General features: G+C 46.8%; 1 protein-coding gene across 1 annotated transcript; it reads left to right on the top strand.

The window, feature by feature from the left end:
* Positions 1-518: 518 nt before the first annotated feature.
* Prcc (proline rich mitotic checkpoint control factor) lies at positions 519-27,402 on the top strand. Its single transcript, XM_078027359.1, has 7 exons — positions 519-1,270; positions 14,206-14,253; positions 16,684-17,250; positions 20,195-20,290; positions 22,417-22,560; positions 24,532-24,597; positions 26,948-27,402. Exons 1-7 carry the CDS (start codon positions 803-805, stop codon positions 27,032-27,034), a joined length of 1,476 nt encoding a protein of 491 aa, XP_077883485.1. The 5' UTR covers positions 519-802; the 3' UTR covers positions 27,035-27,402.
* The last annotated feature ends 239 nt before the right edge of the window (positions 27,403-27,641 follow it).

The following is a 27,641-nucleotide window of genomic DNA, read 5'->3' as shown; positions in this document are numbered from 1 at the left end:
TGTTTAGTATCAGGGCTTCAGTCTCTCTTCCTTCTGGCTTGCAGCCCAGCGTCCTACAGGTCCCTTGGATCCTGGCTCTTCTTGGGGCGTTTCGTTCTAACTTCCAGGCCCAGTTGACTCCGGAGCCCCAGGTCACTTTCCCTTTAAAGTACTTTCTCACTCCACCACCTTCCCAGACTCCCTCTCTTACCCGACATGGCTTGCAGCTTCTAAGCGCACCACAACTCCCATAAATCTTAGCGCCCAAGGGGCAATCTTAGGGAACTTCAAGTACCGAAATGCTCTCCTTCTGTCGCCTTGACTACCGCGGTGACCGATGGGGTTTGTAGTCACATAGGAATTGTCAGCCTACCAAAAGAAACTACTCATCCCAGGGGTCCCTGCGACAGAGGCGGGTTTCCCCTCCTGTCTTCATGCGCACCCCTTAATCCGCCCTCGGACTTCAACTCCCGCCGTGCCTTGCGCCGAGATCCCTGCGGGGAAAGAATGGGGCTGTATCCAAAGTGTTCCCTGGGAGTTGTAGTTCCTATGTTGGTGAGGCGAGGAGGAGGCGGAGTGACTCGGCGGCCATTAGCTGTGTGTAGTTGCCTGGGACTGGGAGCATAAGTGAAGAGGGAAGCCTTATTCGGTGGAAATCAACTGTGGCCATGGGCTCCTGCCGGGGCTAGTCCTAGAATACGGAGCAGGCGGGCTTTTCGGTTCTCCGCCCCGCCCCGTGGCGGGGCCTACTAGGCCTCCGGGCATCCCCGGTCTCACGTAGGCCTAGTCTGCCGGCAAGGGCGCTCCAAAGGCGGGAGGCGCCATGTCGCTGGTTGCTTACGCCAGCAGCGATGAGAGTGAGCCAGACGAGGCTGAGCCCGAGCCGGAGGAAGAGGAGGCGGCGGCTCCTGCGTCTGGGCCCACTTTAGGGGGCTTGTTCGCTTCGCTCCCCGCTCCCAAGGGTCCGGCCTTGCTGCCCCCGCCCCCCCAGATGCTGGCCCCAGCCTTCCCCCCGCCGCTGCTGCTGCCCCCGCCCACCGGAGACCCCCGGCTCCAGCCTCCTCCCCCGCTGCCCTTCGGCCTGGGAGGCTTCCCCCCACCTCCAGGCGTGAGCCCGGCTGAAGCGGCGGGAGTTGGGGAGGGGCTGGGATTGGGGCTGCCGTCGCCCCGAGGCCCTGGCCTCAGTCTGCCCCCCCCCATCGGCGGCGCCGGGCCCCCCCTGGGGCTTCCCAAGCCAAAGAAGAGGACGGAGCCGGTGAAGATCGCGGCGCCGGAGCTGCAGAAGGGGGATGTGAGTATCCGGGGAGGGCGCCCAGCCTAGGTGACGGTGGCCTCGACGGGACCCTTGTTAGAAACTCCTCCGTTGGCTCGAAGCCACCGGGACCCTCGAACCGGGCGAACCGCCGAGCCGAAGTCCGTCAGCTTTGGGGGGTTAGGTGTTCGGCCAGGCGGGTGATCAGAGCCGGGCTGTCTGCACAGGGCCACTGTCGTCATCGCCTGGCACTGACAGGTCCCGGTTCTTGCCTGGGGACCCTCCGTCCCAGTCGGTGTCTTCATCCCCGGCTCACTTTTCCCACATTCCTGTGCTGAGCGACAGGAAGAAGTCTGGCTCCTGAAGACACTGAATGTCCAGGACCGAGCCTTTCCTTTGCCGCCAAACTCAATCATCAGGGCCTGGGGGAAAGTGGGTCCCTGACACTGAGTTTGAGGCAGTTCGGGAAGAAATGGAGTCTTTGTTGATGGCAGGCACTGGCCCTTTCCTTCAGTGGCTGTGGAACCCTGGAGACCAGAAGCAGGAGGCTTAGCCGGCAGGGTCCTACCTGGTGGAGGGGGCAGGTCCTACCTGGTGGAGGGAGCAGGTCCTACCTGGTGGAGAGGACAGGTCCTACCTGGTGGAGGGAGCAGGTCCTATCTGGTGGAGAGGGGCAGGGTCCTACCTGGTGGAGGGGGGGCAGGGTCCTACCTGGTGGAGGGGGCAGGTCCTACCTGGTAGAGGGGGGGCAGGTCCTACCTGGTGGAGAGGACAGGTCCTACCTGGTGGAGGGCCGAGTGGGGATAAAGGCTGGGTCTCTGGGAGTCTCAGACCCGTGCCTGGGTTGTACCATTTTGGCATTTTCAGTCTTTGGCGGGTTAGGATGCTCGGGTACTATTTCTAGAACAGGCTGTCATGCTTATCTTGTTTCTAGATGTTGGAGCAGAAAAATAGCACAAAACCTGGGGCCTTGAGGGTAAAGGTGATTGGAAGTCAAGGGCAGGGACAGGTTTAGCATTGCCAGGGAGCTCTTTCTTTATCTTCTTTGAGAAGTTTATTGGTCAATCCCTGGCTCACCTTTGATAACCTTTTTTCTGTACTGAGGATTGAACACAGGGATGCTCTACCACTGAGCTACACCGATGTATTTAGAGACAGTCTAGCTAAGTTTCCCAGGCTGGCCTTGAATTTGGGATCCTCCTGCCTCAGCTTCCCTAGCTCCTGGGATTATAGGCTGGGGACATTAATCTTAGCTGATCTTGGTCTTGTAATTTCTGTGTCTTTCCAACTCTGCCAGCAGTCATTTCTATTTTTGCATTTGTGGTTTCTTCCCCCAGATACCTTAATGTTTTATCCTCCTTCATGTAAAAGTCTTGGCATAAAAATATGGTTCTGCTGGGTGCAGTGGTACACACCTGTAATCCCAGTGACTCAAGAGGCCAAGACAGGAGGATCCCAAGTCAGAGGCTAGTTTTAGCAATTTATTCAGGCCCTGAGCAACTTAGTGAGACCCTGTCTCAAAATAAGAAAATAAAAAGTGATGAGGATATAGCCCCTGGGTTTAATCCTCATACCAAAAAACCCCCCAAAACCCATGTTTCTTAGGACTTCACCCCCGTCTACCTCATTAACCTGTTTTGCCCTATTGTCCCAAATGGGGAATGCCCATAAAAACTTACATATAGTACAAAATATATAATATATAATTATATAATAATAATTACATAATTATATAACTATTAGTATTAATATGATATTATAATGCACAAGCTCTAGATTATGATTTCAGCCTATTTTTTTTGGTACTGGAGATTGAACCCAGGGACACTTAACCACTGAGTCACCTCCCCAGCCCTTTTCATATTTTTTTTAGAGACAGGGTCCCACTGAATTTTTTAGCACCTTGCTAAGTTGCTGAGGCTGGTTTTGAACTTGTGATCCTCCCATCTCAGCCTTGTGAGTCCAGTTGCTCAGATTACAGGCATGGGCCATCATGCTTGGCCTTTTTTTTTTTTTTTTAGTTGTAGATGGACATGTACCTTTATTTTATCTTTTTTTGTGTGTGAAATGCTGAGGATCAAATCCATTGCCTCACATGTGCTAGGCAAGCGCTGTACCACTGAGCCCCAGGAATGGGGATCTTTTGGGGACCTGTGCAGCTGCTCTTTGTACACTCAAGTCACACTTTTAGATCCCCCTCTCCCCTTTTTAAATTTATTTTTCAGTTGTACACAATACCTTTATTTTGTTTATGCTGAGGATCGAACCCAGGTCCCTTGCACGTGTTAGGTGAGCGCTCTACCGCTGAGCCACCACCCCAGCCCATCCTTTTTTTTTTTTTTTTGATACTAGGACTTGCACATCTAGGGACTCTTTAACACTGAGTCAAATCCCCACCCCTTTTCTTTTTTATTTTGGGTCAGGGTCTCACTAAACTGCTGAGGCTGACCTTAAACTAGAGCTCCTCCTGCCTCCGCCTCCTGAGTCCTGTGATTACAGGTGTGCTGCACCAGGCTCAGCCCTCAGAAGGTTTTTATTTTTTCCTTTCACAGATCCCCAGATTAACCATCTCTAGTCCCAGTTCTGGTTTTCTAGAGGATTTGATTGATTTGATTTGGGTTAGTTTATTGGATCATCAGTTGTCCAGGTAGTACCAAATTCTTATAGATGCATTCCTACACCAAGTTTAGTCAGCTTGATGTTTTTTATTTTTTTGGTGGTGGGAGGGTACTAGGGATTGAACTCAGGGGCACTCAACCACTGAGCCACACCCCCAGCCCTATTTTGTATTTTATTTAGAGACAGGGTCTCACTGAGTTGCTTAGCACCTTGCTTTTTGCTGAGGCTGGCTTTGAACTCGCAATCCTCCTGTCTCAGCCTCCCAAGCCACTAGGATTACAGGCGAGCGCCACCACGCCTGGCCAGTCAGCTTGATTTAATTGGGGAATTAGAAATGATCCATAGAATAGATGATCTTTCTTTTTCTCTTTTCCCTTGTTACCCTTGTTGCTCTGACCCAGGCTTCATTGGTTGATTTCATGTGTTCATGGGACGCAGATTTCTGAAATCAGGATAACCTTCCCCTTCCCCCCCATAAAAAAAAATTAGAGTAATTCTGCTAGAATAGTTCACTCACATAGTGTATATTCCAAAGCAAATGGAAATTTTAGGATTGGGCCTGGGAGTGTAGCTCATGGGTAGTATGCACAAGAAGACCCTGGGTTCAGTCCCCAACACTGCAAGAGGAAAAATAATAAGAAAGAATGAAAGAAATTTTTGAATTATCTGGATTAGTATTACTACTATTTTTAGACTATTTACTTTTTTTTTTTTTTTTTAATATTTATTTTTTAGTTCTCGGCGGACACAACATCTTTGTTGGTATGTGGTGCTGAGGATCGAACCCGGGCCGCACGCATGCCAGGCGAGCGCGCTACCGCTTGAGCCACATCCCCAGCCCCTAGACTATTTACTTTCATAGTGGAAGTTTGAAACTCTTGAGACTGAAATTTCTTTAATTTTTGTCATTTTTGTTTACCCTCTCCCTAATTTTTGTCGTTTGTAGTAACTAAGTAGTCAGGTTACCTGCAGCTGACTTAGCTGAAGTTTTGGTCCTAGTCTGCACAGAAGGGTGAGTGAGTGTGCTGATGTTTTGGGTACCTGCTGAGTGTTGCCACTGTGTTGGGCTCTTTCCTTTAGTTTACTGAGAAGGAAGGGGTTTAAGGAACAGGCAGTGTAGGAGTGGCAGAGGTTGATTGAACCTAGAGGTGTTCTGTTCCTGGTGTCTACTGAAAAGATGGACGGAAGAGCCACAGGCAGCCAGAAATGAGAAAGCAGGACAAGCAAGTAAGACAAAATTGGGAGAGAAAACAAAATCCTAACTGAAGGGCAGGTGTAAGCAGAAGATACTTGAGACCAGAGAGTTAAAAAGTTGATGAATCTAGCTAATCAGGATAATAGTAGTGATTAGAACTTGGAGCCTCTGGAGGGTGGAGTGTCTGTTCTTGGACCCTTATTTCCTCCTGGCTCCTGGCCCTGGCAGCCAATGATTGCTTTTTGGAGAGGGAGTCTCTGAACAGAGCCTGGGAAGATAAGAGGGAGGCTGCCATGGGGAATGAGGCTCTGATGGATGAGCAGATCCCACTGGACCCTGCTTAATGGAATATGTCTGTTTCCGTTCTTGCTCAGCAGTCTGGGGTGTGTGTGTCTTGTCACTCTTGGCAGATTGAGCAGAGAGGACAGTGGTGGCCGTGAGGCTCAGGTTCTTGTGAGGCCAAGAAGAAATATAATATGTTCCTAAGAGACACGATCAGTTTGTGTCTCTAAAACCAAGTGGGCTGTTCTGGCCCGGCAACTTGAGCCCCTGGAGCTCTGGCGTTTGCAGCACGGCCTTCTTTTTTGGACTGACGCACACCCTTTTAGCTCACTTGAGTACCTTTAGGAGTTAAGTCCACAGTCTCTGTGTAATGTACTCCTGAGAATAGCAGGTTGGAGATGCTTCACTGTTCTAACTTTTCACCACTGTTACCAAAATACCTGACAAGGACAATGTAGAGGGGGACAAATTACTTGGGGCTCATGGTTTCAGAGGTCTCAGTCCTTGGTCGGCAGACCCCAAGATAGAATCTCATGGCTGAAGGGAGTGGCCAAGGAAAACTGCTTGGCTTATGGCTGGAGAAAGAAAGGAACCTTGGACGCGTATCTCTAGGCCACTTCCCAGGCCACTTCCCCATTGACCTACCTCTTCCCGCCAGCCCCACCTGCCTGCAGTTACCTCCCAGGAGTCCATTCACAGTATTAGTCTGTCAGGAGGTGTGGTGGAGGGTGCCAGTTATCTCAGCAACCTGGCCAGCTATGCTGGAGGATCGAGAGTTTGAGGCCAGCCCAGGCAACTTAGCAAGACCCTGTCTCAAAATAATAAATAAATAGATAAATAAATAAAAAAGGACAGGGGATGTAGCTCAGTGGTAGAGTGCCCCTGGATTCAGTCCCCAGTATCGGGGAAAAAATTAATCAAAGGATTATTGCAATTCTCTTAGTATATCATTTCACCTCTTGTGTTGCCTACCATGAGCTTTTTGGGGAACATTAAAGATCCAAACTGTAGCACAAAGTGAAACAGAATTACCGTCGGATCCACCACTGCACTCGTGGGTGGAAAGAACTGAAAGCAGGAACGCAGACACTGCAGAACCCCAGTGTTCATAGCAGTGCCGCTCTCAAGAGCCGACGGTGCCAGCAACCAAGTGGGCATCAAGGAAAATGGACAAAGTGTGGCGTGTACACCCACCAGAATATTATTCAGCCTTTGAAAGAGATGAAATTCTGATAGAACTGTGACATGGGCCATGGAGACATTATGCTGAGTAAAATAATCCAATCAAAAGGAGAGGTGTCGGTGGGGCGTGGTGGTGCATGTCCGTGATCCCAGTGGCTGGGGAGGCTGAGGCAGGAGAATCTCAAGTTCAAAGCCAGCATCAGAAATTTAGAGGCCCTAAGGAACTCAGTGAGACCCTGTCTCTAAATAAAATATATACTAAAAGAAGAAAGGGCTGGGGATGTGGCTCAGTGGTCAGGTGCCCCTGGGTTCAGTCTCAAAAAAAGGAAAAATGTTATGATTTCTTTTAATTTTTTTTTTTAGTTTTAGGTGGATACAACATCTTTATTTTTGTTTTTATGTGGTGCTGAGGATCGAACTTGGTGCCTCATATGTGCTAGGTGAGCGCTGTACCACTTGAGCCACAACCCAGCCCCAAATATTATGATTTCACTTATAGAGAGGCCCAGAAGATGCAGATTCATGGAGAGAGGTCACCAGGAGCTGAGGGAGTAGGGAATGGGGAGTTTTATGCTTAACAGGTACAGAATGTCGGGATGATGAAAAAGTTCTGAAAATAGACGGTGATGATGGTTGCCCAGCACTGACAATGGACCCAGTGCCTACAGACTGTGCCGTTGGACATGGTTAAAGCTGGGCCTGGTAGCACATGGCTGTGATCCAGTGACTCCCGAGGATGAGGCCGGAGGAGTGCATGTTTGAGGTCCACCTGGTCAATTAAGTTAGCCTCTGTCTCCAAAAATAAAGGCTTGGGATGTAGCTCTGTGGTAAATCCCCCCTGGATCCAATCTCTAGTGCCAAAAAAAAGTTTGGTAAATTTAATGTATATGTATTTTACCATGACAAAGCAAGAAAACTTTTTAGAAATGTTCCTATACTACTCATCACCAAAGATGTCTCCTCTGTGTCTAAATTAAATCCTGTGTGCTTGGGGTAAGCCTGGTGCCTCTAGCCCAGTTCACGATAGCAGCTGAATTGATTTCCTTTCAAATGCTCCAAGACAGCTGTATTCCTCCAGGACGATTGGAAAATATCACACATGACATATCTTTTAGCATTTGGAGTTTGCTCTACACTGAAATTTCTTTTTTTTTTTTTAAGAGAGAGAGAGAGAGAGAGAGAGAATTTTTTAATATTTGTTTATGTTTCAGTTCTCGGCGGACACAACATCTTTGTTGGTATGTGGTGCTGAGGATCGAACCCGGGCTGCACGCATGCCAGGCGAGTGCGCTACCGCTTGAGCCACATCCCCAGCCCTATTTTTTGTATTTTATCTTGAGACAGGGTCTCACTGAGTTTAGCATCTTGTTTTTTGCTGAGGCTGGCTTTGAACTCATGATCCTCCTGCCTCAGCCTCCCAGGCTGCTGGGATTACAGGTGTGTGCCACCGCATCAAGTTTTTTCTGTTTTTTGTTTGTTTTTGGTACTGGGGATTGAGCCCTGGGGTGCTTTACCACCGAGCTGTATCCCAGCCCTTTTTGTTTTTTATTTTGGGACAGGGTTTCACTAAGTTACTTAAGGCTTTGCTAAGTTTCTGAGGCCTCATGCCTCAGCCTCCCTAGTGACTGGAATTCAGGTGTGTGCCACCACACTTGGCTGAAATTTATTTTCTTTTGTGAAGTGTTAAGATAATTCCTTGCTGTATTTCTGTTTCCTGTTAGCTTCTGTCTGGTCCCTGAATGCTTAGAAGTGCTTAGAAGTGCTCTGAGTGGCAATTAAACATCTTTCTGCAGGGAACCCATCTACCCGTGTTAGCATCCTCTTCAGGGTGGGACACGTGTGCTGGGGTTAGTGCAGGGCAAGTAGTAGGTCCTCATTCTGTTTTCCTGTCTTGCTGGTTCCCTGGGCTTCACCTTGGCTGTGAGTAGGTTTTCTGGAGGGTGGGGTGGGGATACTGGGGATTGAACCCAGGGGTGTTTAACCACTGAGCCATATATCCAGTCCCTTTTTATAATTTATTTTGAGACAGGGTCTTGCCAAGTTGCTTAGGGCCTCCCTAAGTTGCTGAGGCTGGCTTTGAACTTGAGCGACTCCTGCCTCAGCCTCCTGAGTCGCTGGGATTACAGGAGTGCACCACCATGCCCAGGCTGAGTCGGTTATTGAATCTCTCTAAGCACTGTCAGCTGTTAGAGGTAAATGTTTATTTTACACCCCCTCAAAGGTGAGTAACCATGACTTAGCTAGCACATTAGGGACTCAGCACACTTCTGAGGTTTTTATTTTTGTGTTTTGTTTCGGGGTGGGGGCGTCTGCCACAGTGAGTGTGGTAAGTGTAATGCAGTGGCTTATGACAGGGTTCAGTAGAAGTTTACAATAAGATGCTCAGAGAATGATGATTGGGAGTAGCCATGGCAAATCCAAAAATCATAGGGTATTCTAAAGTATTGTACAGGTTTTGTTCTTTTTCTTTTTTGTCCCTTTAGACTTTAAACTCAGCTTGTCAGTATAATAAAGACAACCTATCACATTAAAGTCATATTGAATTTTCTTCCCACAGCTGATCTGGCCTTCAATTCTATTAGCTGTAGGACAGTTTGGCTGAACTCTCACAGTGGCTACTTTTTGTTTGTCTCAGCAAGTGAAAAATAAGAATATGCTTGTGTAATTTTTATAAACAGTCTTAAATTTGGAAAAAAATGTGTTTATCTTCAGATCATTGCCATTGGATCTATTGCATATGATGTTTTTTTTTTTTTAAAGAGAGGGGAGAGAGAGAGAGAGAGAGAATTTTTTTTTAATGTTTATTTTTTAGTTTTCGGCGGACACAACATCTTTCTTTGTTTGTGGTGCTGAAGATCGAACCCAGGCCGGACGCATGCCAGGCGAGCGCGCTACCGCTTGAGCCACATCCCCAGCCCCTATTGCATATGATGTTAAAGTTTAAATGTGACCCAAGACTCCATGACCAGGACTCCAGGCTTTCTGGTTTGCCAGAAAGCAGATACATATAGGTCTTTGGGGTCAAAAGACAAAGGGAGGGGGCTGGGCTTGTGGCTCAGAGGTAGAGTGCCAGGCGAGCATGCACAAGGCCCTAGGTTCCATCCTCAGCACCATGTAAATGTAAAATAAAGATATTGTGTCCACCTACAACTAAGAAATAAGTATTTTAAAAAAAAGACAAAGGGGATGGGGATGTGGCCCCTAAGAGAGGCAGTGGCCTTTGGAACAGAAAGAAAAGGTAGAACACACTGGGCACATCAGTGCACGCCTGCCATCCCAGTGGCTCAGGCGCCTGAGGCAGGAGGATCATGAGTTCAAAGCTAGACTCTGCAGAAGTGAGGCACTAAGCAACTCAGTGAGACCCCATCTCTAAATCATTAAATACAAAAATAGGGCTACATTTGTGCCCATCCAGGGATGCAAAAAAAAAAAAAATATATATATATATATTGAACTCAGTGTTGCCGAGTTCAATTTCCCATACCAAAAAAAAAAAAAAAAAAATTGAGTAGAACATACTTAGGTGATGAGTACGTGAGACTTTCTCCCTCAGTGAGTTTTGGCATCTTGGTAAGCTAGAAAGAATAATCCTTGAACTCTGTTTAGAATTTTTATTAAAAATTTTTTTTAATTAAAAAAATTAGTTGTAGATGAACACAATACCTTTATTTTTTTAATAGATTTTCTGTGGTGCTGATGATGGAACCCAGTGCCTGACGCAGGCTAGGCAAGCGCTCTGCCACCGAGCCACAAGTGCCAGGAATCTTAGTTTGTATACATTGTCAGGACAGTAGCTCAGGCAGTCTTTTTTTCTTTTCACTTTTTTAAAAATTCTTTTTATATACACATGACAGTAGAGTGTATTTCAACGTATTATACATATGTGGCATATGATGATTCCATCCCCCTCCCTTCCCTTCATTCCCCTTTGTCTAATCCCTTGAACTTCCGTTCTCTGCCCCCTTATTGTGTGTTCGCAGCCGCTATCAGAACATTGAGGCTCGGCAGTTTTGAGCATCACCCTGACACGCTGAAGTAGTGGTTTTAACTGAGACTTGGGAGATCACATAGCTGGATTCTCAAGCCAATAAGAGGCAGAACTGAGATCGAAACCCATGTCTGATTTTGTGTCATGTGCGTCCCAGCTCTACCATGTGGGATCTAACATGACCTTGTCCTTGTGGGTCTCAGGTCTAGACCAGTACAGAGCTCAGTGTGGAGTCACCACAGAAGCATAGGAGCCAGAGTTGGCTCAGATCCTGGTTCTGCCCTGTCCTAGCCAGTGTTTAACTGAATCTTACTTTCCTTCTTTGTAAAACTGATCATAATGCCTATTTTGAAATGTTACTATGAGGATTACGTGAAAAATTGTGTGTAAATTGCCCAACATGTAGCAGGTACGCTGTGGCTGCCCCTGTCTTTATTTTCCACGTTGAGGTACCCAGACAGATTTCCTTGTTTGCTTGTTTTTCCCCACAGTATTGTGAATTGAACCTAGGGATGCTCTACCAGTGAGCTATATTCCTAGCTCCTTTGAAAAATTGTTATCATGAGACAGGGTTTTGCTAAATTGCCCCAGCTGACCTTGAACTTGTGATCCTCCTGCCTGAGCCTCTTGGAGTTGCTGGGATTACAGGTGTGCCTCACCGCATCCAGCATTTTTTTTTTTTTTAATGTATTTGGCAGCAGGCAGCAGTTAGTAATTAAAGTCATGCCTCCCAACTGCTGGGCTGCAATATTCAACTGTAATATATCCCCTTTGCCGTTAGAGTTAGGGTGAGAATACGCTGTGTAGAGCAGGCAGCCCTGAGCCCCAGGTAACGTGACGTTGTTAATGTGAATGAGGTGGAGACACTGAGTGAAGGGGAGCAGCTGAGGTCACCAGAGAGACTGCTTGGGAGCTGGGAGTCAGGAGGGCACACAGAGTTCAGATGGAAAGGAGAGAGGTGGTGGCCATAGGACTGCAGCTGGTGGGTGTGACCAGGGGGAGGACGGACAGGAAAAAAGCATAGTTGCAGGGACAGCAGATTTTTGGGAGGGGAATTTCATCTTGATTTTTAAAAATAATATTTTTTAATTTCAATTTGATTTAAAATTTTTTTTTTTTTACTTGTAGATGGATATAATACCTTTATTTTGTTTATTTTTATGTGGTGCCGGGGATCGAACCCAGTGCCTCATGCATGCTAGGCAAGTGCTCTATCACTGAGCCACAACCCGGCCTCTCAATTTAATTTTTTTTTTTTTTTTTTTGGTGCTGGGGATTGAACCCAGGGCCTTGGGCTTGTGAGACAAACAGTCTACGAACTGAGCTATGTCCTCAGCCTTTAATTTTTTAATCTTTTAAATTTATTTTGCAGTGCTGAGTATTGAACCCAGGGGGGCTCCATTGTGCTACACCATTTTTATTTTATTTTTTATTTTTAATATATATATATGTGTATATATATATATATATATATATATATATATATATATATATATATATATATTAGTTGTAGTTGGATATAATTTCTTTATTTATTTTTATGTGGTGCTGAGGATCGAACCCAGTATTCACACAGCCCATTATTTTTAGTTTTTAGTTTTGAGAATAGGATCTAGCTAAGTTATCCAAACTGGCTTTGAACTTGGGATCTTCCTGCCTCAGCCTTCTGAGTCATCGGGATTATAGACATGTGCCAGTGTACCAGCTTACTACTTTTTATTGCAGTTCTTTAGTTCTTTGTACTTCTCATTCTAACTGGATTGTAAGTCTTTTTTTATTTATTTATTTATTTTTGGGTACCAGGGGTGCTTAGCCACTGAGTCACATATCCAATCCCGAGCCCTTTTCATTTTTATTTTGAGACACGGTCTCCTTAAGTTGCTTAGGGCATCACTAAGTTACTGAGGCTGGCCTTAAACTTTTGATCCTCCTGCCTCAGCCTTCCAAGCCACTGGGATTACAAGTGTGCGTTACCATGTTCAGCTGCATTCTGAGTCTTTGGTGGAGAGGCTACTGACACATGGAAAATTACACATTGGGGTAATAAATGGTCTAGGTTGGATCTTTGGAGAGAGAACTGTCTAGTGGCCAGTGTTCCAGCTGCCTCAAGCCCTGCCTGGGACACTAGCTAGAGAAGCTGTAGTACTTAGCATAGTGTCTCTTTTTTAATTTCTTTAGTTGTCAACGGACCTTTATTTCATTTATTTGTATGCAGTGCTGAGAATCGAACTCAGTGCCTCACACGTGCTAGGCAAGTGCTCTGCCACTGAGCCACAACCCCAGCCCTAGGCATAGTGTCTTGATAGGAGGTTCTCAGTAATTATGATTGAAAGATCCTTGTAGCACACAAAAAGCATTCAAAAAGGAACTTGGGAGATTCGAAAGTCAGGATTACTGTTTCTTTTTTCAGCAGTAGGGATCAAACCCAAGGAGCTTTACCTCTGAGTTATATCCTCAGCCTTTTTTATTTTGAGGTAGAACCTTTCTGAGTTGCCAAGTTTGGCCTTGAATTTGCAATCCTCTTGCTTCAGCCGCCTGAGCCTCTGAGATTACAGGTGTGCACTCCCATGCCCAATAAGGATTTGAAGTCTTATAGTGTCTTGGAGATGGACGGCATTTAAATTCCTGACTAATCACCTTTATTTGCAGATACACTGACTAAGGAACAAATGGAAAGCTTTAAGATTTTTGGTTTGGGGAGTGGTTAAAAAAGTTAAGAGTTTGCTCTTCATATGCCTTGCATCCTCCCTCAGTTTAAGATGCTGAGGAATTGGTATTGAGCTAATAAAAGTTTAGATATTTTTCAGTGTGACAGCTTGTCTTAGAAACAGTCCTGTTGAATCAAAGGATGACACAAATGACCTCCAGTCTTGCCCCAGATCTTAACAGTCATCATTTGCCTGCTTTCTTCCTGGACAGGAACAACTCTGTCTGGCAGACAATAGATCATACTTTGGAGAGGGAATGGATTTCTTCGATGGCTTTGACCTTTAATGCCTCATAGAAGAGTAGTTAACACACCACTTAATCCCACTGGACTTCCCTGGCCCTGTGGTTATGTAGTCTATGTAAGTGGTTTTAAAAGTGAAGCTGAGATTGGGTGAGATTGTGGGCCAAATCTCATTCATCTTCTAGTGGACAGATTTATAGGAAGTAGAATGGGTATAGCTTGTTCTTTCTACCACGGACTCAATGGGAGGAAATGGTCTCAATTTAACAGAATAGAAAATGATGCCAAGGCCGGGCATAGTGGTGCACGCCTGTAATCCTAGCGGCTTAGGAGGCTGAGACTGAGGATCGTGAGTTCAAATCCAGCCTCAGCAACTGCGAGGCACTAAGCAACTCAGTGAGATCCTGTCTCTAAATAAAATACAAAATAGGTCTGGGGATGTGGCTTAGTAGTTGAGTGCCCCTGAGTTCAATTCCTGGTACCAAAAAGAAAAAGAAATTGACTCCAAGAAGGCTGTGCAGCAAGTGTGGGGGGGTTGGGGACTGAGTGACCTAGGGAGTGAAGGACACCCCATTCTCTGAAGGTTACTGAGATCAGCAGGGAAGCTGTGCTTTTGGGCTGGGCGTAGGTGGCTCTGCCTCTGTACAGAAGCGGACACCCCGTCAGAGGGTCTTTGTGGTCTAATCTTTTATGTATTCATTTAGTATGCTCCACTGTCTTAAAACAGCGAGGCCTTATTCCATTTCTTTTTCTCTTAGTCAGATTCTGAGGAAGATGAACCCACCAAGAAGAAAATTGTCCTTCAGGTAAGCTTGGTGACATACTGTAAGCCATTTTTTTCTTTTCCCCACATTGTTTCCTGAAAGACAAGACTTAGCTACCTACCAGTTTTCAAGGCATGTTTAGCTCAAGCACAAATATTTGAGAACTGTTTAGGTCTGGCTTTGGTTTCCTTTATAGCTTCAGGCCTGGTACATGCCCACCCCTCCCTCCCTCGCTGCTTCCTGGTGTAGCTTGAAGGAGTTAAACTCCTAGATGCAGGCAGTGGTAGGGGGCGGATCTTAACTCAATTCAGTTCATTACATTTCAGATAAAAGGATTTTTTAGGGACAGTGGAATAAATGGATCAGTCAAAATGATGTTAGGGAGCATCTATATTTTAAAATTGTCCGTCTTCTCCCTGTCCTATTTTTAACCTGGAAATAAACACTTAAACAGTACTTACCTTATACCAAGCTCTGTTCTAAGTGTTTTACCAGCACCTATGGATACCATCCTTCTAGTAGTGCCTACACCATAGTGTTGATATCATCCCTGTTTGACTTAGGGAACCGAGGAACCTGCCTCGGGTCAGCAGCTAGTGGAGGCAGAACTGAGATCACAGGTGAGTCAGGCAGTCTGACACTAGGGAGCCCATGTGATTGCTGCACTTGGCTGCTTCTCTGTCATCAAGGCCAGGACAACAAGCTCTCTGCTGTTTGCTTGTTTCTCCTGTCCCAGTGTTTACTCTGCCTGCCTCGGAGTTTCTTCCTGTTCTTTCCACGCTTGGTGATTTTAACACTCCTGTCTCATGCAGACACTGTGTCTCAGGGAAAAATATCCTGTCTTTAAAAGGTAGTTGACTAGGGATTCAAATCTATGACGCTGTCCGCTGCCTCTTCCCCTGGCTGTTAAGGTGTTTCTTTCCCCTCCAGGAGGGCATAGGTCACAGGTTGAAGCGAGGCTGCTGTGGCATCTGTTTTTATAGTAGATGCTAAAGAAGAAGCATGGGCCAGGCCCGGTGGTGCATGCCTGTAATCCCAGCAGCTAGGGAGGCTGAGGCAGGAGGATTGCAAGTTCAAAGCCAGTCTCAGCAACAGTGAGGGCCTATGCAACTCAGTGAGGCCCTGTCTCTAGATAAAATACAAACAGAGCTGGGGATGTGGCTCAGTGGTCGAGTGCCCCTGAGTTCAATCCCTGGTACCAAAAGAAAAAGAAGAGGAGGCAGGGAAGAGGCCAGCAAGCTGAGACTCCTGTTATCAGGGTGTTCCTGGAGGAGATGGACTGGCTCTGAAGAACCCCATGATAAAGGGCAGAATTCCAGGTGGCATGAAGAGATGCGTTAACAGAGGAACTCTGAGCTCACGTTGGAGTGAGGACCCAGCCCTGCAGAGGGATGTAGCCATGATCCCAGATGGTGCTGGAGCCACACATTCCTAAGGTGGCCTGAGGAGGACACTGCAGCATGGTTTCTGTGAACCTGAGCCTCTGGGGGCTGCCACACTGAGTTGATTCAAATCTATAAGCTCAGTGGAAAAGAGCCTCTGTCCATATGAGCGGGTCTCCTGTGGACTGCACTGGTACTCTAGGACACTGACATGGTGACCTCACACCACTTTCCTGTCTCCAGTTGGTCCCTCCCTCAGCCCCGTAGCTAGGCCAAGCTGGCTTTTTGTCATACAGGAAGTGGGATCTGAAAGATTCCTTTTTTTTTTTTTTTGTATTGGAGTTGAACCATAGTCCTTTTTATTTTGTATTTTGGGACAGGGTCATACTAAGTTGCTTGGGGGTTCACTAGGTTGCTGAGGCTGACCTTGAACTTGCCATCCTCCTGCCTTAGCCTCCTGAGTTGCTGGGATCACAGGCATGCACCACTGTAGGATCTGAGAGGTTCTTAGGAGTAGTAGAAACTCTGGATGGCTGAGCCAGTTAGCTTACAAATTGTTAGGTTAAATGCTTGATTCTGGCATTAACAAGCTAATACACCGTAAGTATAAGCCTATTCTTGGGCAGGGGTGGGATAGGGTGGACGGAGGGGATTTTTGGCAACAGGTATGAATGTCCCTTTTTTAGACAGAGCCTTATTCTTGGCTTTGGGTAGCAATTCAAAGGAAGGAGAGGTCAAGTGATTAGCTGGAGGGAGGCTAAGGATGATGTGAGATTAAGAGCAGCACGTTTGCCAAAGACACGAGAATGGAGGGGGACTCTGGCAGAGGGCCGTGGAGCCGGGCTGTGATGGAGATGAGCAGAAGAGGGATGGCACTTCATGTCAGGAGAAGCAGCTGCAGAAGGGTGCGATGCAGGAGTTGATGAGCCCAGATTGGCCTGAGTGGGTGGAGGTGAGGAGGAGCAAGGGCTGAGGAGGATGTTGGGCCAGAGCACATAACTGTGCTTTTTGTTTTCAGTGTCACCAGTACATGACTTAAAATCTCACTCTTCACCTTTCTTTCCTCTGGCCCCCAACCGCATCTCCCCAGGGATCCAGCGAGGGGACTGGTCTGTCTGCCTTGCTTCCCCAGCCTAAAAACCTGACTGTGAAAGAGACCAACAGGTTGCTCCTGCCCCACGCCTTCTCCCGGAAACCCTCGGACGGCTCCTCTGACACCAAGCCCTCCAGACTGGCTGCAAAGGCCAAGCCTTCCTCTCTTGCTCCTGTCGTGGGCACCACAACCACCACTCCGTCACCCTCTGCCATCAAGGCTGCTGCCAAGAGTGCTGCCCTACAGGTGACAAAGCAGATCACGCAAGAGGAAGATGACAGTGACGAGGAAGTGGCCCCCGAGAACTTTTTCTCCCTCCCTGACAAGGCCGAGCCACCTGGAGTTGAGCCATACCCTTACCCTGTCCCCACGATCCCCGAAGAGCTGCCTCCAGGCACGGAACCAGAGCCGGCTTTCCAGGACGATGCAGCCAATGCCCCCCTTGAGTTCAAGATGGCAGCAGGCTCAAGTGGGGCCCCTTGGATGCCTAAGCCTGGGGACGACTACAGCTACAATCAGTTTTCCACATATGGCGATGCCAATGCTGCTGGTGCTTATTATCAGGTGAGGGCCACACACATCAGGCCACAGAAGGTTTGAGCCAGTGGTGTGACCGTAAAAAACACTCCTTTATCCTGAACCTTACGAATCTAAGTCTGACAGAGTTGACAACATAATCAACACCCTTATTCTGTGTTAGCTTTCCATTACTGTGCCAAAATACTTGAGGTAATCAACTTAAAAAAAAAAAGGAAGATTTATTTTTGGCTCACAGTTTTAGTCCTTGGTTGTTTAAGCCTGTTGCTTTTGAACTTGTGACAGGACAGCACATCATGGTGGGAGTGTGTGGCAGAGGAAGCTGCTCATATCATATCCTTCCAGGGGCCACCCCCAGTGACCTAACTTCCTCTCACTAAGCCCCACCTCTTAAAGGCCCCACAACTTCTCAGTAGGGCCATGGAGCTGGCCACCAGGCTTTTTTTTTTTTTTTTTTTTTTTTTTTTTTTTTTTTTTTTTTTTTTTTTTTAGAGAGAGTGAGAGAGAGAGGGGGACAGAGAGAGAGAGAGAGAATTTTTTAACATTTATTTTATTTTTTCTTAGTTCTCGGCGGACACAACATCTTTGTTGGTATGTGGTGCTGCTGAGGATCGAACCCGGGCCGCACGCATGCCAGGCGAGCGCGCTACCACTTGAGCCACATCCCCAGCCCCCCCACCAGGCTTTTTAAAAACAAACAAACAAAAAAACACAAGGATCTTAAGGGGAAACTTATTCAAATGATTTCCATTCTTTTTTTTTTCCCTGGTACTTTAGATTGCACCTAGGGATGCTTTTACCCATCCTCTGCATTTTTCATTTTATTTATTTATTTTTTTTTGAGGCAGGGTTTCACTAAGTTGACCAGACTGGCCTTGAACTTGAGATCCTCTTGTGTCAGTCTCTTTTTTTTTTTTTTTTAAATATTTATTTATTAGTTTTCGGCGGACACAACATCTTTGTATGTGGTGCTGAGGATCGAACCTGGGCTGTACGCATGCCAGGCGAGCGCGCTACCGCTTGAGCCACATCCCCAGCCCCTTGTGTCAGTCTCTTGAGAACCTGGGATTACTGGTGTGTGCCACTGCACCTGACCCCAAACTATAGCATTCTGAAACCCAAATCTTATTGTAGGAGAAGGTGGGAGAGAAGCAGCTTCTCATCTTAGAAAATGGGCTCCTCAAATTTGGAGGATGAGGGTTAGGATTAGTGTACACTTCCAGATGGCAGTCAGGAAGGGTCTCCGGGGGTGTAGCAAATCTTGAGACAACAGGGAAGGCCAGGTATGGTGGCACAGCCTGTAATTCCAGTGACTCAGGAAGCTGAGGCAAGAGGTTCACAAATGTAAGGCCAGCCTGGGCAACTGAGACTATCTCAAAAAAGTAAAAGGAGCTGGGGCTGAATCTTAGTGGTAGAACACCCCTGGGTTCAGTCTCCAGTACCAGAAAGAGAAATAGGGAAGGAAGACTCCCAGCAGTCAGAACTTCCCCAGAAGGGGGGCTGTGGGGGGGGCTCCTAGAGTTGGGCTCAGGTGATGGTTGAGCAGGAGGGTAGCTAGCCCCTGACTGGCAGTTGCAGGAAATTTTACTGCCCACCTGGGATGGTTTGAAGGGGATTTAAGTCCCCCTCGTCCACCGTGATTCTCTGAATTGGTCACTGTTAATCTTATTTTCAGTCTGGGTGTGGGTAGGGAAAGAGGGCTTCAGGGGGACCCTGTTCTGACCAAAGACTTTGAAAACAGTTGTGTTCCCTAAATCTTTGCTCCTAAACTTTATTGTATCTTGTAGACAGATCAGAGACTGTGTCTCCCCTCAGGGCTATTATTAGGAGAAAGGAGAAAGATAATAGGAGGGTTTGGGCTTTTTTTTTTTTTTTTTTTTTTGGCAGTACTAGGGATTGAACTCAGGGCCCTCATGTATGTTAGGCAAGCGTTATATTCCCAGCCCTTTTAAAGTTTTTATTTTGAGACAGGATCTTGATATGTTGCTGAAACTGTCCTTGAACTTGTGGTCTTTCTGCCTAAGCCTCCCGAGTCCCTGAGGTTACACTGTGTACCACCATGCCTGGTAAAGCACTTTTGAGTATTCTAAGGGACCCTGAAATTGAAATGTATCTTTTTGTGAATGCTACTATAGAAAATCCATAATTCTTAATTGTGCTGGAATTTTTATATATTCTCGTGTAGTGAAAATTAAACAGTTTTCCATTTAACTCATTAGAAAATGAATGTTCCTAGATGGATAGAAATTTATTGGAGCTTTGGGTAAAAGTGAAAGAATTAGGGAAAATAGTGTAGGCAAGGAGGAAAGAGGAACCCAGTTTCTGGGTTCTTGTGGCCTAACTTGGCCAAAGTGGGGCTGGGAGGGGTGTTTCTACCACCCATCTTCCTCTGGGGTCCACAGCAACGACTGAGCACCCCAAGTCTGAGGGGGATCATTAGATTCCTGCAGCAAAAATATGGTAACACAAACCTAGTTTGTCCTAGCTTTGTAAGTTCAACAATATTTCAATAGTGATTTATTTAATATCAGAGATCCACAGCCTCCCCCTCCCTGTGGACGGTCTCCTTGTGTCCAGAGGGCCTAAGTGGGGTGAGGAGCAGGGGGCATGGCGCCTACCTCGTCTTGCTGGCGTCACTCCATGGCCCAGTGGGTCTCACGAGTGGGGGGAGCTGGGCGAGAGAAGGGTGGGAGTTGCCTCAGGTAGCAATGAGGGAGCAAGGCACAGATTGAAGGAGGAGAGAATGTCTTTATTTCTTGCTGACCTTCCCTAAAAACCTCCCATCTGTCTGGATAGTTCAGATCAGAAAGTGCAGGAATGTTGGTGGGTTAGCGGGTGGGTCCTTGGATCTGCGTCTTTAGCTGCTTCATCTGAGGGGCTGGAGGGGCCACCTTGTCAGCGCCTGTTTCTGGGCCAACCTTGTCTGTCTCCATGTCTTCACTTGATGTGTTCTTTTCCCCTCCGGCCACAGGACTATTACAGTGGTGGCTACTATCCTGCACAGGACCCGGCTCTGGTCCCCTCCCAGGAAATTGCCCCAGATGCCTCCTTCATCGATGACGAAGCAGTAAGTTAACAAAGCACACATGACTTTTTTTTGTGTCCTGCAGCTGTCAGAACCACATTCAAGATTCAAAGCCCTGTCCTTTCGGTAGGGAAGTCACAGCTTAGTAGAAGGGATCTAGACGCGAGAATCGCTAACCTCTGGGTGGAGGTTCTTAGATGGGCATGGTAGCCTCCCAGCCACTTGGGCGGCTGAGGTAGGTGGATCACAAGTTTGAGGTCGGCCTGGGCAACTTAGTGAGACCCTGTCTCAAAATGAAAAAAAAAAAAAGTGGGGCTGGGGATGTGGCTCAGTGATGGGGTGCCCCTGGGTTCATCCCTGGTTTCACACACATAGCCTCTACTTACCTTCCTCTAGAAAGGAGTCCGGCGCTTTGCATACTTCTGCCTGTTGTTGGTGTTGTGTTCTTCCACAGCCTCTTGGCAAGTGCAGAGTGAGTCATTAGGTTCTATTGCTCCTCAGCCTAGAGGCAGTTGGGTACCCGTTCAGTGGTCACATTCAGTTTTTAGTAGGTAGAGCAAGCTTGGAGGCATCACTAATGTTCAGATCAGGACCTGGGTCTTACTGAAGTTTTGGGGTGCTTTAATTCCCCTTGCTCCACGCTCCCCTCCAGGCACATCTCTGACTCGGGTGACTTGCCATTTTTCTGGAGGAGTAAGAGGAGGAGGAGGAAAGTCTCCTGGAGAATTTGCTGGGCCCTTTTTGTGAGGTTCCCCCACCCAGCTCCACATTCTCCCTCCCATGTCCACTGCTGATTGGTGATACTGAACTAGTGAGTAGTACCAGAGGTGGAAAGAGAACTGAGTTTTAGAGGAGAAATCTTGGATTTTTTTTTTTTTTTAATATTTATTTTGTAGTTTATTGGCGGACACAACATCTTTGTTTGTATGTGGTGCTGAGGATTGAACCCGGGCCTCACGCATGCCAGGCGAGTGCACTACCGCCTGAGCCACCTCCCTAGCCCGATTTTTTTTTTTTTTTTAACAACCTGAATTCTTTTTTTTTTTTTTTAAAGACGTTGATGGACTTTTATTTTATTCATTTATTTATATATGGTACTGAGAATCGCACCCAGTGCCTCATACATACTAGGCAGGTGCTCTGCCACTGAGCCACAACCTCAGCCTCTACTTATTTGTGTTTGACATGGTCTCTTTATGTTGTTCAGATGGTCTTGGAGATCTGGGCTCAAGCAGTTCTCCTGCCTTAGCCTCCCAGATAGTTGGGTGTTTAGGTGTGCAGCACCATACCCAGCTTACCCTAAATTCTTTTATTTTTTTTCATTTGACTTATTTATTTTGGGTGTGTTTATGGTTCTGGGGATTGAACCCAGGGCCTCAAGAATGCTACGCAAGCTCTCTACTACTGAACCACATCCCCAGCCCCTTACCTTAAATTCTTATTGTGCAAATTGTACCCAGTCCTCTTAGGCAGATACAGTTTATACATCATTTGAGTACAGATTTATTCTGCTGGGTCTCTGTACTTGTTTATATTTGGGGACACCTTTTGTCTTCCCTTTCTTGGGGTCCAAGAGACCCTGTGAGAAGCAGGCCTTTCATCTTCTGTCAAGAGAGCTTGGTAGATGGCAGGTGAAAGGACATGTTGCCAAGGGGAATTGAGAGTATGGTAGGATTGGTGAGTCACAAAGTCATAGCTGGGTATGTGGTACACTCCTGTAACCCCAGTGACTCAGGAGGCTGAGGCAGGAGGATTCAAAGTGCTAAACCAGTCTAGGCAACTTATCAAGACTCTGTCTCAAAATAAAAAATAAATAGGTGCCTGTAATCTCAGGGGCTTGGGAGGCTGAGACCGGAGGATCGTGAGTGCAAAGCCAGCCTCAGCAAAAGTGAGGCGCTAAGCAACTCAGTGAGACCCTGTCTCCAAATAAAATACAAAATATGGCTGGGGATGTGGCTCAGTGGTCGAGTGCTCCTGAGTTCAATCCCCAGTACGCACTCCTGCCAAAAAAATTAGTGGTGGGGATATAGCTTAGTGGTAGACCACCCCTGGGTTCAATCCCAGTACTGCAAATAACAAAGTCACTCCAAAAACTCTAGATCTTTAGTGACATCTCTTGATCTCCTCACCTGGGTTCTTAACTCCTGCATTTTCTTCTTCTTTCCCAGTTTAAACGGCTGCAGGGCAAGAGGAACCGAGGGAGGGAGGAAATCAACTTTGTAGAGATCAAAGGTGATGACCAGCTCAGTGGGGCCCAGCAGTGGATGACCAAGTCATTGACAGAAGAGAAAACCATGAAGTCATTCAGCAAAGTAAGTGGGAAAGGCCTACTGGGTGACCAGTTTGGGAAGCTTCAAAGCAAAATCTTGTCCTACTCGCTGCCCAGCCCCATATGCACCATTATAGCCACATCATTAACAAACACTTGTTGCACATGGTCCTGGAGTATGAACCAAGCCTCACAGCTATACCTCTGGATTCTAGAACTTTCCAGCATTTTAACTGCGCTCTGTCTGGATGGTGGAGTCTGGTTGTTAAGAGTGGTTGGTTGGAGCACTGCTGTGGGAAGATCTCTGATGTATTGTGGCTCCTTCCTGGGCTGGACAGAGCCTGCAGCCACTCTGTGCTCTCCTGTAGTCTCATTGCTGTCCCCCTCCTGGTAAGCTGGGTTCTGTCTCAGCACATCTTTAAGGAGTGGGCTCAACAGAGCCTGAGAGTGCTGGGGTCCCTAGGTCCTGAGAATGTAGCTCGTCCTCGCTCCTTCTCTCCATTATTTATTGTAGCCAGCTGTGGTCTTTCCAGATGCTTTTGTTCCTCACGTTTCCCAGCCCATGCCCGGCTGGCTGTGCTAGTTTTCTGCAGTGTGATGAACATCTCTTTACCCAGAGCTGAGTAGAGCTACTGTGGACATTTACGAGCTTGCCACAGGGGGGAATATGTGGGGAAGCCCTGGATTTGAGCCCAGCACCAGCAAGGCCAAAGTCAAAGATTTTACCCCTGCTCGCCCATTTGCTTTGCTTTGTTCTATGGCCACAGATGGCCATCCAAGCCCCAGCCGTTTGTTTTAACTGAATGCTGGCGGTCATACAGGACAGAGCAAAGGATTGTGGTTAGATCAGCATAGATCCATCACTGTTTACTGGAAAAACCACTTAGGAGAGCATGCTCTACTAACTGCGGGCCAAGAAGCATCATCACGTAGTAATGGCTGTTGTTGTTAGCACTCACTGTGGGCCAGGAATGGCAGTGATGTTTTATGTATGTCATCTTTAACTGTCACATTAAATGACATGCAGTAATAGCATGGAGTTAGAATATGCTTTTTTCCCAGCTCCTGGTTTTCTCCCCATCATCTCATTGTAGTGAACTAGCTTTTTAAAATGAAGATATGGTCCCCGTCCTTGAGGAGTTGATAGTGTAGTTGGGAAGAAGAGATTTAAGGACACTTGAGTATAAATGATTACAGCGCAAATTGATTACATAAGTGCTGAGGAGACTCTGGAGAGGAGTTTTGAGAGTTGGGTGGGGCTCACTAGGAAGCTTCTAGCCTGAGACAGCTCTGGCAGAGAATAGAAAAACCACAGAATGAAAGCCCAGGCCAGCATAGACTTTGACAGTAAATCGTTTACATCAAAGTTTGGCTAGGCGTTCAGTGCAGTGATAGGCAGAGATTGGAGGACTGGAGAGAAGTGGAGTTATTGTGAAATTTCTATTTCCAAGGAAGCTTGTTGGTACCTTCTAGAATGGGTGAAGTGGGGTTTCAGCCAGAGATGATTGATGGGAGAGTTTGGTAAGCAGTAGGTAGGAGACAGACTAGACATCTGGCCTGACTGGGGAGAAGGGAACAGAGACGAAGAGATTTTAAGGGGGAGATGGGCATAGGGATTGTGAGGAGTTCTTGGAGGAAGGGCAGAAGATCGCCACCTGTGCCCTGGCACTTAGCTATCAGACAAGCTGCTGGCATAAAGCTGGTCTCGGGTGCCCTGAGCTTAGGGTGGAGGAGGTGGGGGTTACCAAAGAAACAAGATGGTCCTGACCTCAAAGTATTTCCAGCCTAATGGGGATATTAGCAGCCTGTTTCAGCAGTGATTCTGAGCTTGGGCTTTTTGCATAATGGCTTTAGTAAAAATAACTGTTTTGTAAGTATATAGACATAAAAACAGCTCTACACTGACTTCTCTCCCACAGGATTTGGGCTGTGTAATTTGTTTTTCAGTCCCCAGCCTGCACAGTATAGGCACATGAGAAACTTCTGTTAAGGTCTGTATTTTCTTTCCTTGCAGAAGAAAGGCGAGCAGCCAACAGGCCAGCAGCGGCGGAAACACCAGATCACGTATCTGATTCATCAGGTGAGAAGGCAGGAGGCCTGAGCCAGGCAGGATCCCCTAGACCTGGGAATTGAGATCTGGGTTAAGAGTAAGAAGCCCACTTACAGGACCAGCTTCCAGCAGCATCCTCCCCTTTTCTCTGTGTGGCCACCAGGGGGAGATGTGTCCTTCAGTATCATCCTGTTCTACCTCTTATTGCACAGAAGACTGAGTTACAGACTCAGAACAGACTTAGAACAGACTCCAGAAGAGCCTGTCTGGTGGAGTGTGCTTCTAAGCCTAGCAGCTCGGGAGGCTGAGCCAGGAGAATTGTGAGTTCAAAGCCAGCCTCAGCAGAGGCAATGTGAGACACTAAACAACTCAGGGAGACCCTGTCTCTAAATAAAATACAAAATAGGGCTGGGGATGTGGCTCAGTGGTCAAGTGCCTCTGAGTTCAGTCCCCGATACAAAAAAAAAAAAAAAAAGAATAGACTCCAGAAGAGAAAATTCAGATATCCAAAACACAGTTTAAGAGGAGGGTGAAGGGCTGGGGCTATATCTCAGTTGGTACAGTGCTTGCTTTGCATGCACAAGGCTCTGGGTTCGATCCCCAGCACCAAAAAAAAAAAGGGGGGGGGCGGGAGAGTGAAATAGTTTATCATAAGGTCCTTTTAGATAGTAAATTTATCTAATAATTTTTTAAAACCTAAGAAAAAATTGATTTACAAATTTGACCTTTACCTGAAAAGGTCCATTTGTATTTGCCAACATAAATTTTTAGAATTCTAGATAATCCAAAAAATGTGTTTGGGAATATGTCTTGGTACTATTTTCAAATCCTTAAACATCCTTTTGAGACCCCACAGTACTGAAAGCTGTCAGAGGTACAGACAAGAACATGAGGCGCTTCCTGGCTATGTTCTAAGGGGTGTGCATTCTGGTTGGTGGTTTCAATGGCAAATCTTGCTTTCATGGTCCTTGTCATAGTTTTATCTTCCTTTTCAGGAACTCCTTTGTGCTCTTTCCCCATATTGTAATTTTTAGGGGACGAATTTGAGGGTGGAGTCTTTTCTAAACCCAGACTCTTACTGTCTTCCCCAGCACGTCTAGGAGAAATGAGCAGGCATCAGATAACATTGGGGATTGGGGAGCCCCCTTATCAGGATGGTGCTTGTACATTCCCAGAAGAGCCAGGAGATATTGAGATCAGAAGAGAGAAGTCATTTTTCTAGTACTGGTAGAATTTTTCACAGCTCTAAAAGATTACTTTAAAATGATGTGGTTGGGCACCTGTAAACCCAGCGACTGGGGAGGCCAAGGCAGGAGGATTGCAAGTTCCAGGCCAGCCTGGACAACTTAGTGAGACCCTCTCTCAAAAACCAAAAAGGACTGAGGAATGTAGCTCAGAGCACCCCTGGGTTTAATCCTCAGTACTGGGGTGGGGCAGGGGGAGGTACGAATTTTCGGAGTGCAACATGTGTTATATTCAACACAACAGCAAACCTCTTTTTTAGACTTAAGTTCTGGTTATTTGGCATCCTCTGGTGACCTCTCCAAGTCTCTGAGACTGTCCTTTTCTGGTCTGCTGGTTGGGTAACTGAGGCATCTGATTTAGATGCCAGCTTTTAGTTCTCCTTTTTCCATTTCCCACTTCAACACCTCAGTTTTAATTCTACCAGAGAAAGCACAAGGATTCTTGAGTCCTTGTTCTGCTTGAGCCTTGTTAGCTCTCCAAAGAGATGATTTTCCTTTGCTTTTTTTGTGGTCTTCTCCTTTGTGGATAAGAGAAAATGAAGTCTTTCAAGGGATTTGTTCTTTCTTTTTTTTAGTTGCCAGTGGATTTTTCACTTTATTTATTTATTTATTTATTTATATGTGGTGCTGAGGATCGAACCCAGGGCCTCACACATGCCAGGCGAGTGCTCTACCGCTGAGCCCCAGCCCCAGCCCAAGGGATTTGTTCTTTTCCCGTAATTGTTACTATGGGAGAAAGTCCATGTGTGTACGTGCACACAGGGGTACTGGGGATTGAACTTGGGACACTACCACTGAGCTACATCCCTAGCCCTTTTATTTTTTATTTTATTTTTTTAAATTTTAAGATAGGGTCCTACTTAGTTGTCCAGGCTGACCTCGAACTTGACATCCTCCTTGCTCTTCCTCCATAGTGGCTGGAATTACAGGTGTGTGGCACAGTGAAAATCTTGCTTGGAGAAAGATTTTCAGTTGGGAAGCTCACAGAGACGAGAGGAAAATGTCTTTCACGATTCTGGTTTAAGGGCTGGCAGTGTGCTTGCTGAGCATGTATAAGGCCCTGGGTCCCGTTCCTAGCACCGTACGTCTATACAGATGCTATTGTGACAGCCCTCACCCCTTCTTCCTTGCCACAGGCTAAGGAGCGGGAGCTGGAACTGAAGAACACCTGGTCAGAGAACAAGCTCAGCCGCCGGCAGACCCAAGCCAAATACGGATTCTAGGGCTTTGGAACTGATGCTCCCAGGATCTCCTGCCAGCCTGGTTGGCCCAGCCCCCAGCTTCACCTCTGGGACCCCAGCTGCTCTAAGCCCAGGATGTCTTTCCCTGAGGACCCAGCCCTCGCCTCTGCGAGAATGAACATATTTGATAGATTTTTCTTAACAAGTTAGAAAATTGAGCTCCTGTCCGTGTTGGAGCTAGCAGACTGAGTGATGCCGCTGGAGGGGCTCCGAGTTCTCGGGTGGGAGTCTTGCTCCCTGTCAGGTGTGATGAAATGTTGAACTCTCCCCTACCTTTTTTTTTTTTTTTTTTTTAAGCCAGGGATGTCTGTTGAAATAAAACATTCAGTCTGACAGACGCTGCCCTCCTGCGCCTGGACCTCAGTGTGGTGTCTGTGTGCAGCGTCCCTGCAGAGGGCCTTGAGCTGCCTTAGAAAGTGCTTTGCTTTTTCCCAATGGCCACAACTGGGTTCATGACCTTCAAAGACCCTAGAATTGCAAGGTTTTATCCGGGTCAAGATGATTTTTCAAAGGGGCCTGTGATCCCAAATAGAGAAAACGATGCTGATCTCAAGTGCCTCTGGAGCTGGGGGATATCCTGAGGTTCCTT

Source organism: Ictidomys tridecemlineatus, chromosome 11, assembly GCF_052094955.1.
Source record: "Ictidomys tridecemlineatus isolate mIctTri1 chromosome 11, mIctTri1.hap1, whole genome shotgun sequence".
Taxonomy (NCBI): Eukaryota; Metazoa; Chordata; class Mammalia; order Rodentia; family Sciuridae; genus Ictidomys; species Ictidomys tridecemlineatus.
The sequence above is the reverse complement of the archived record's forward strand: the minus strand, read 5'-3'. Positions and strand labels throughout refer to the sequence as shown.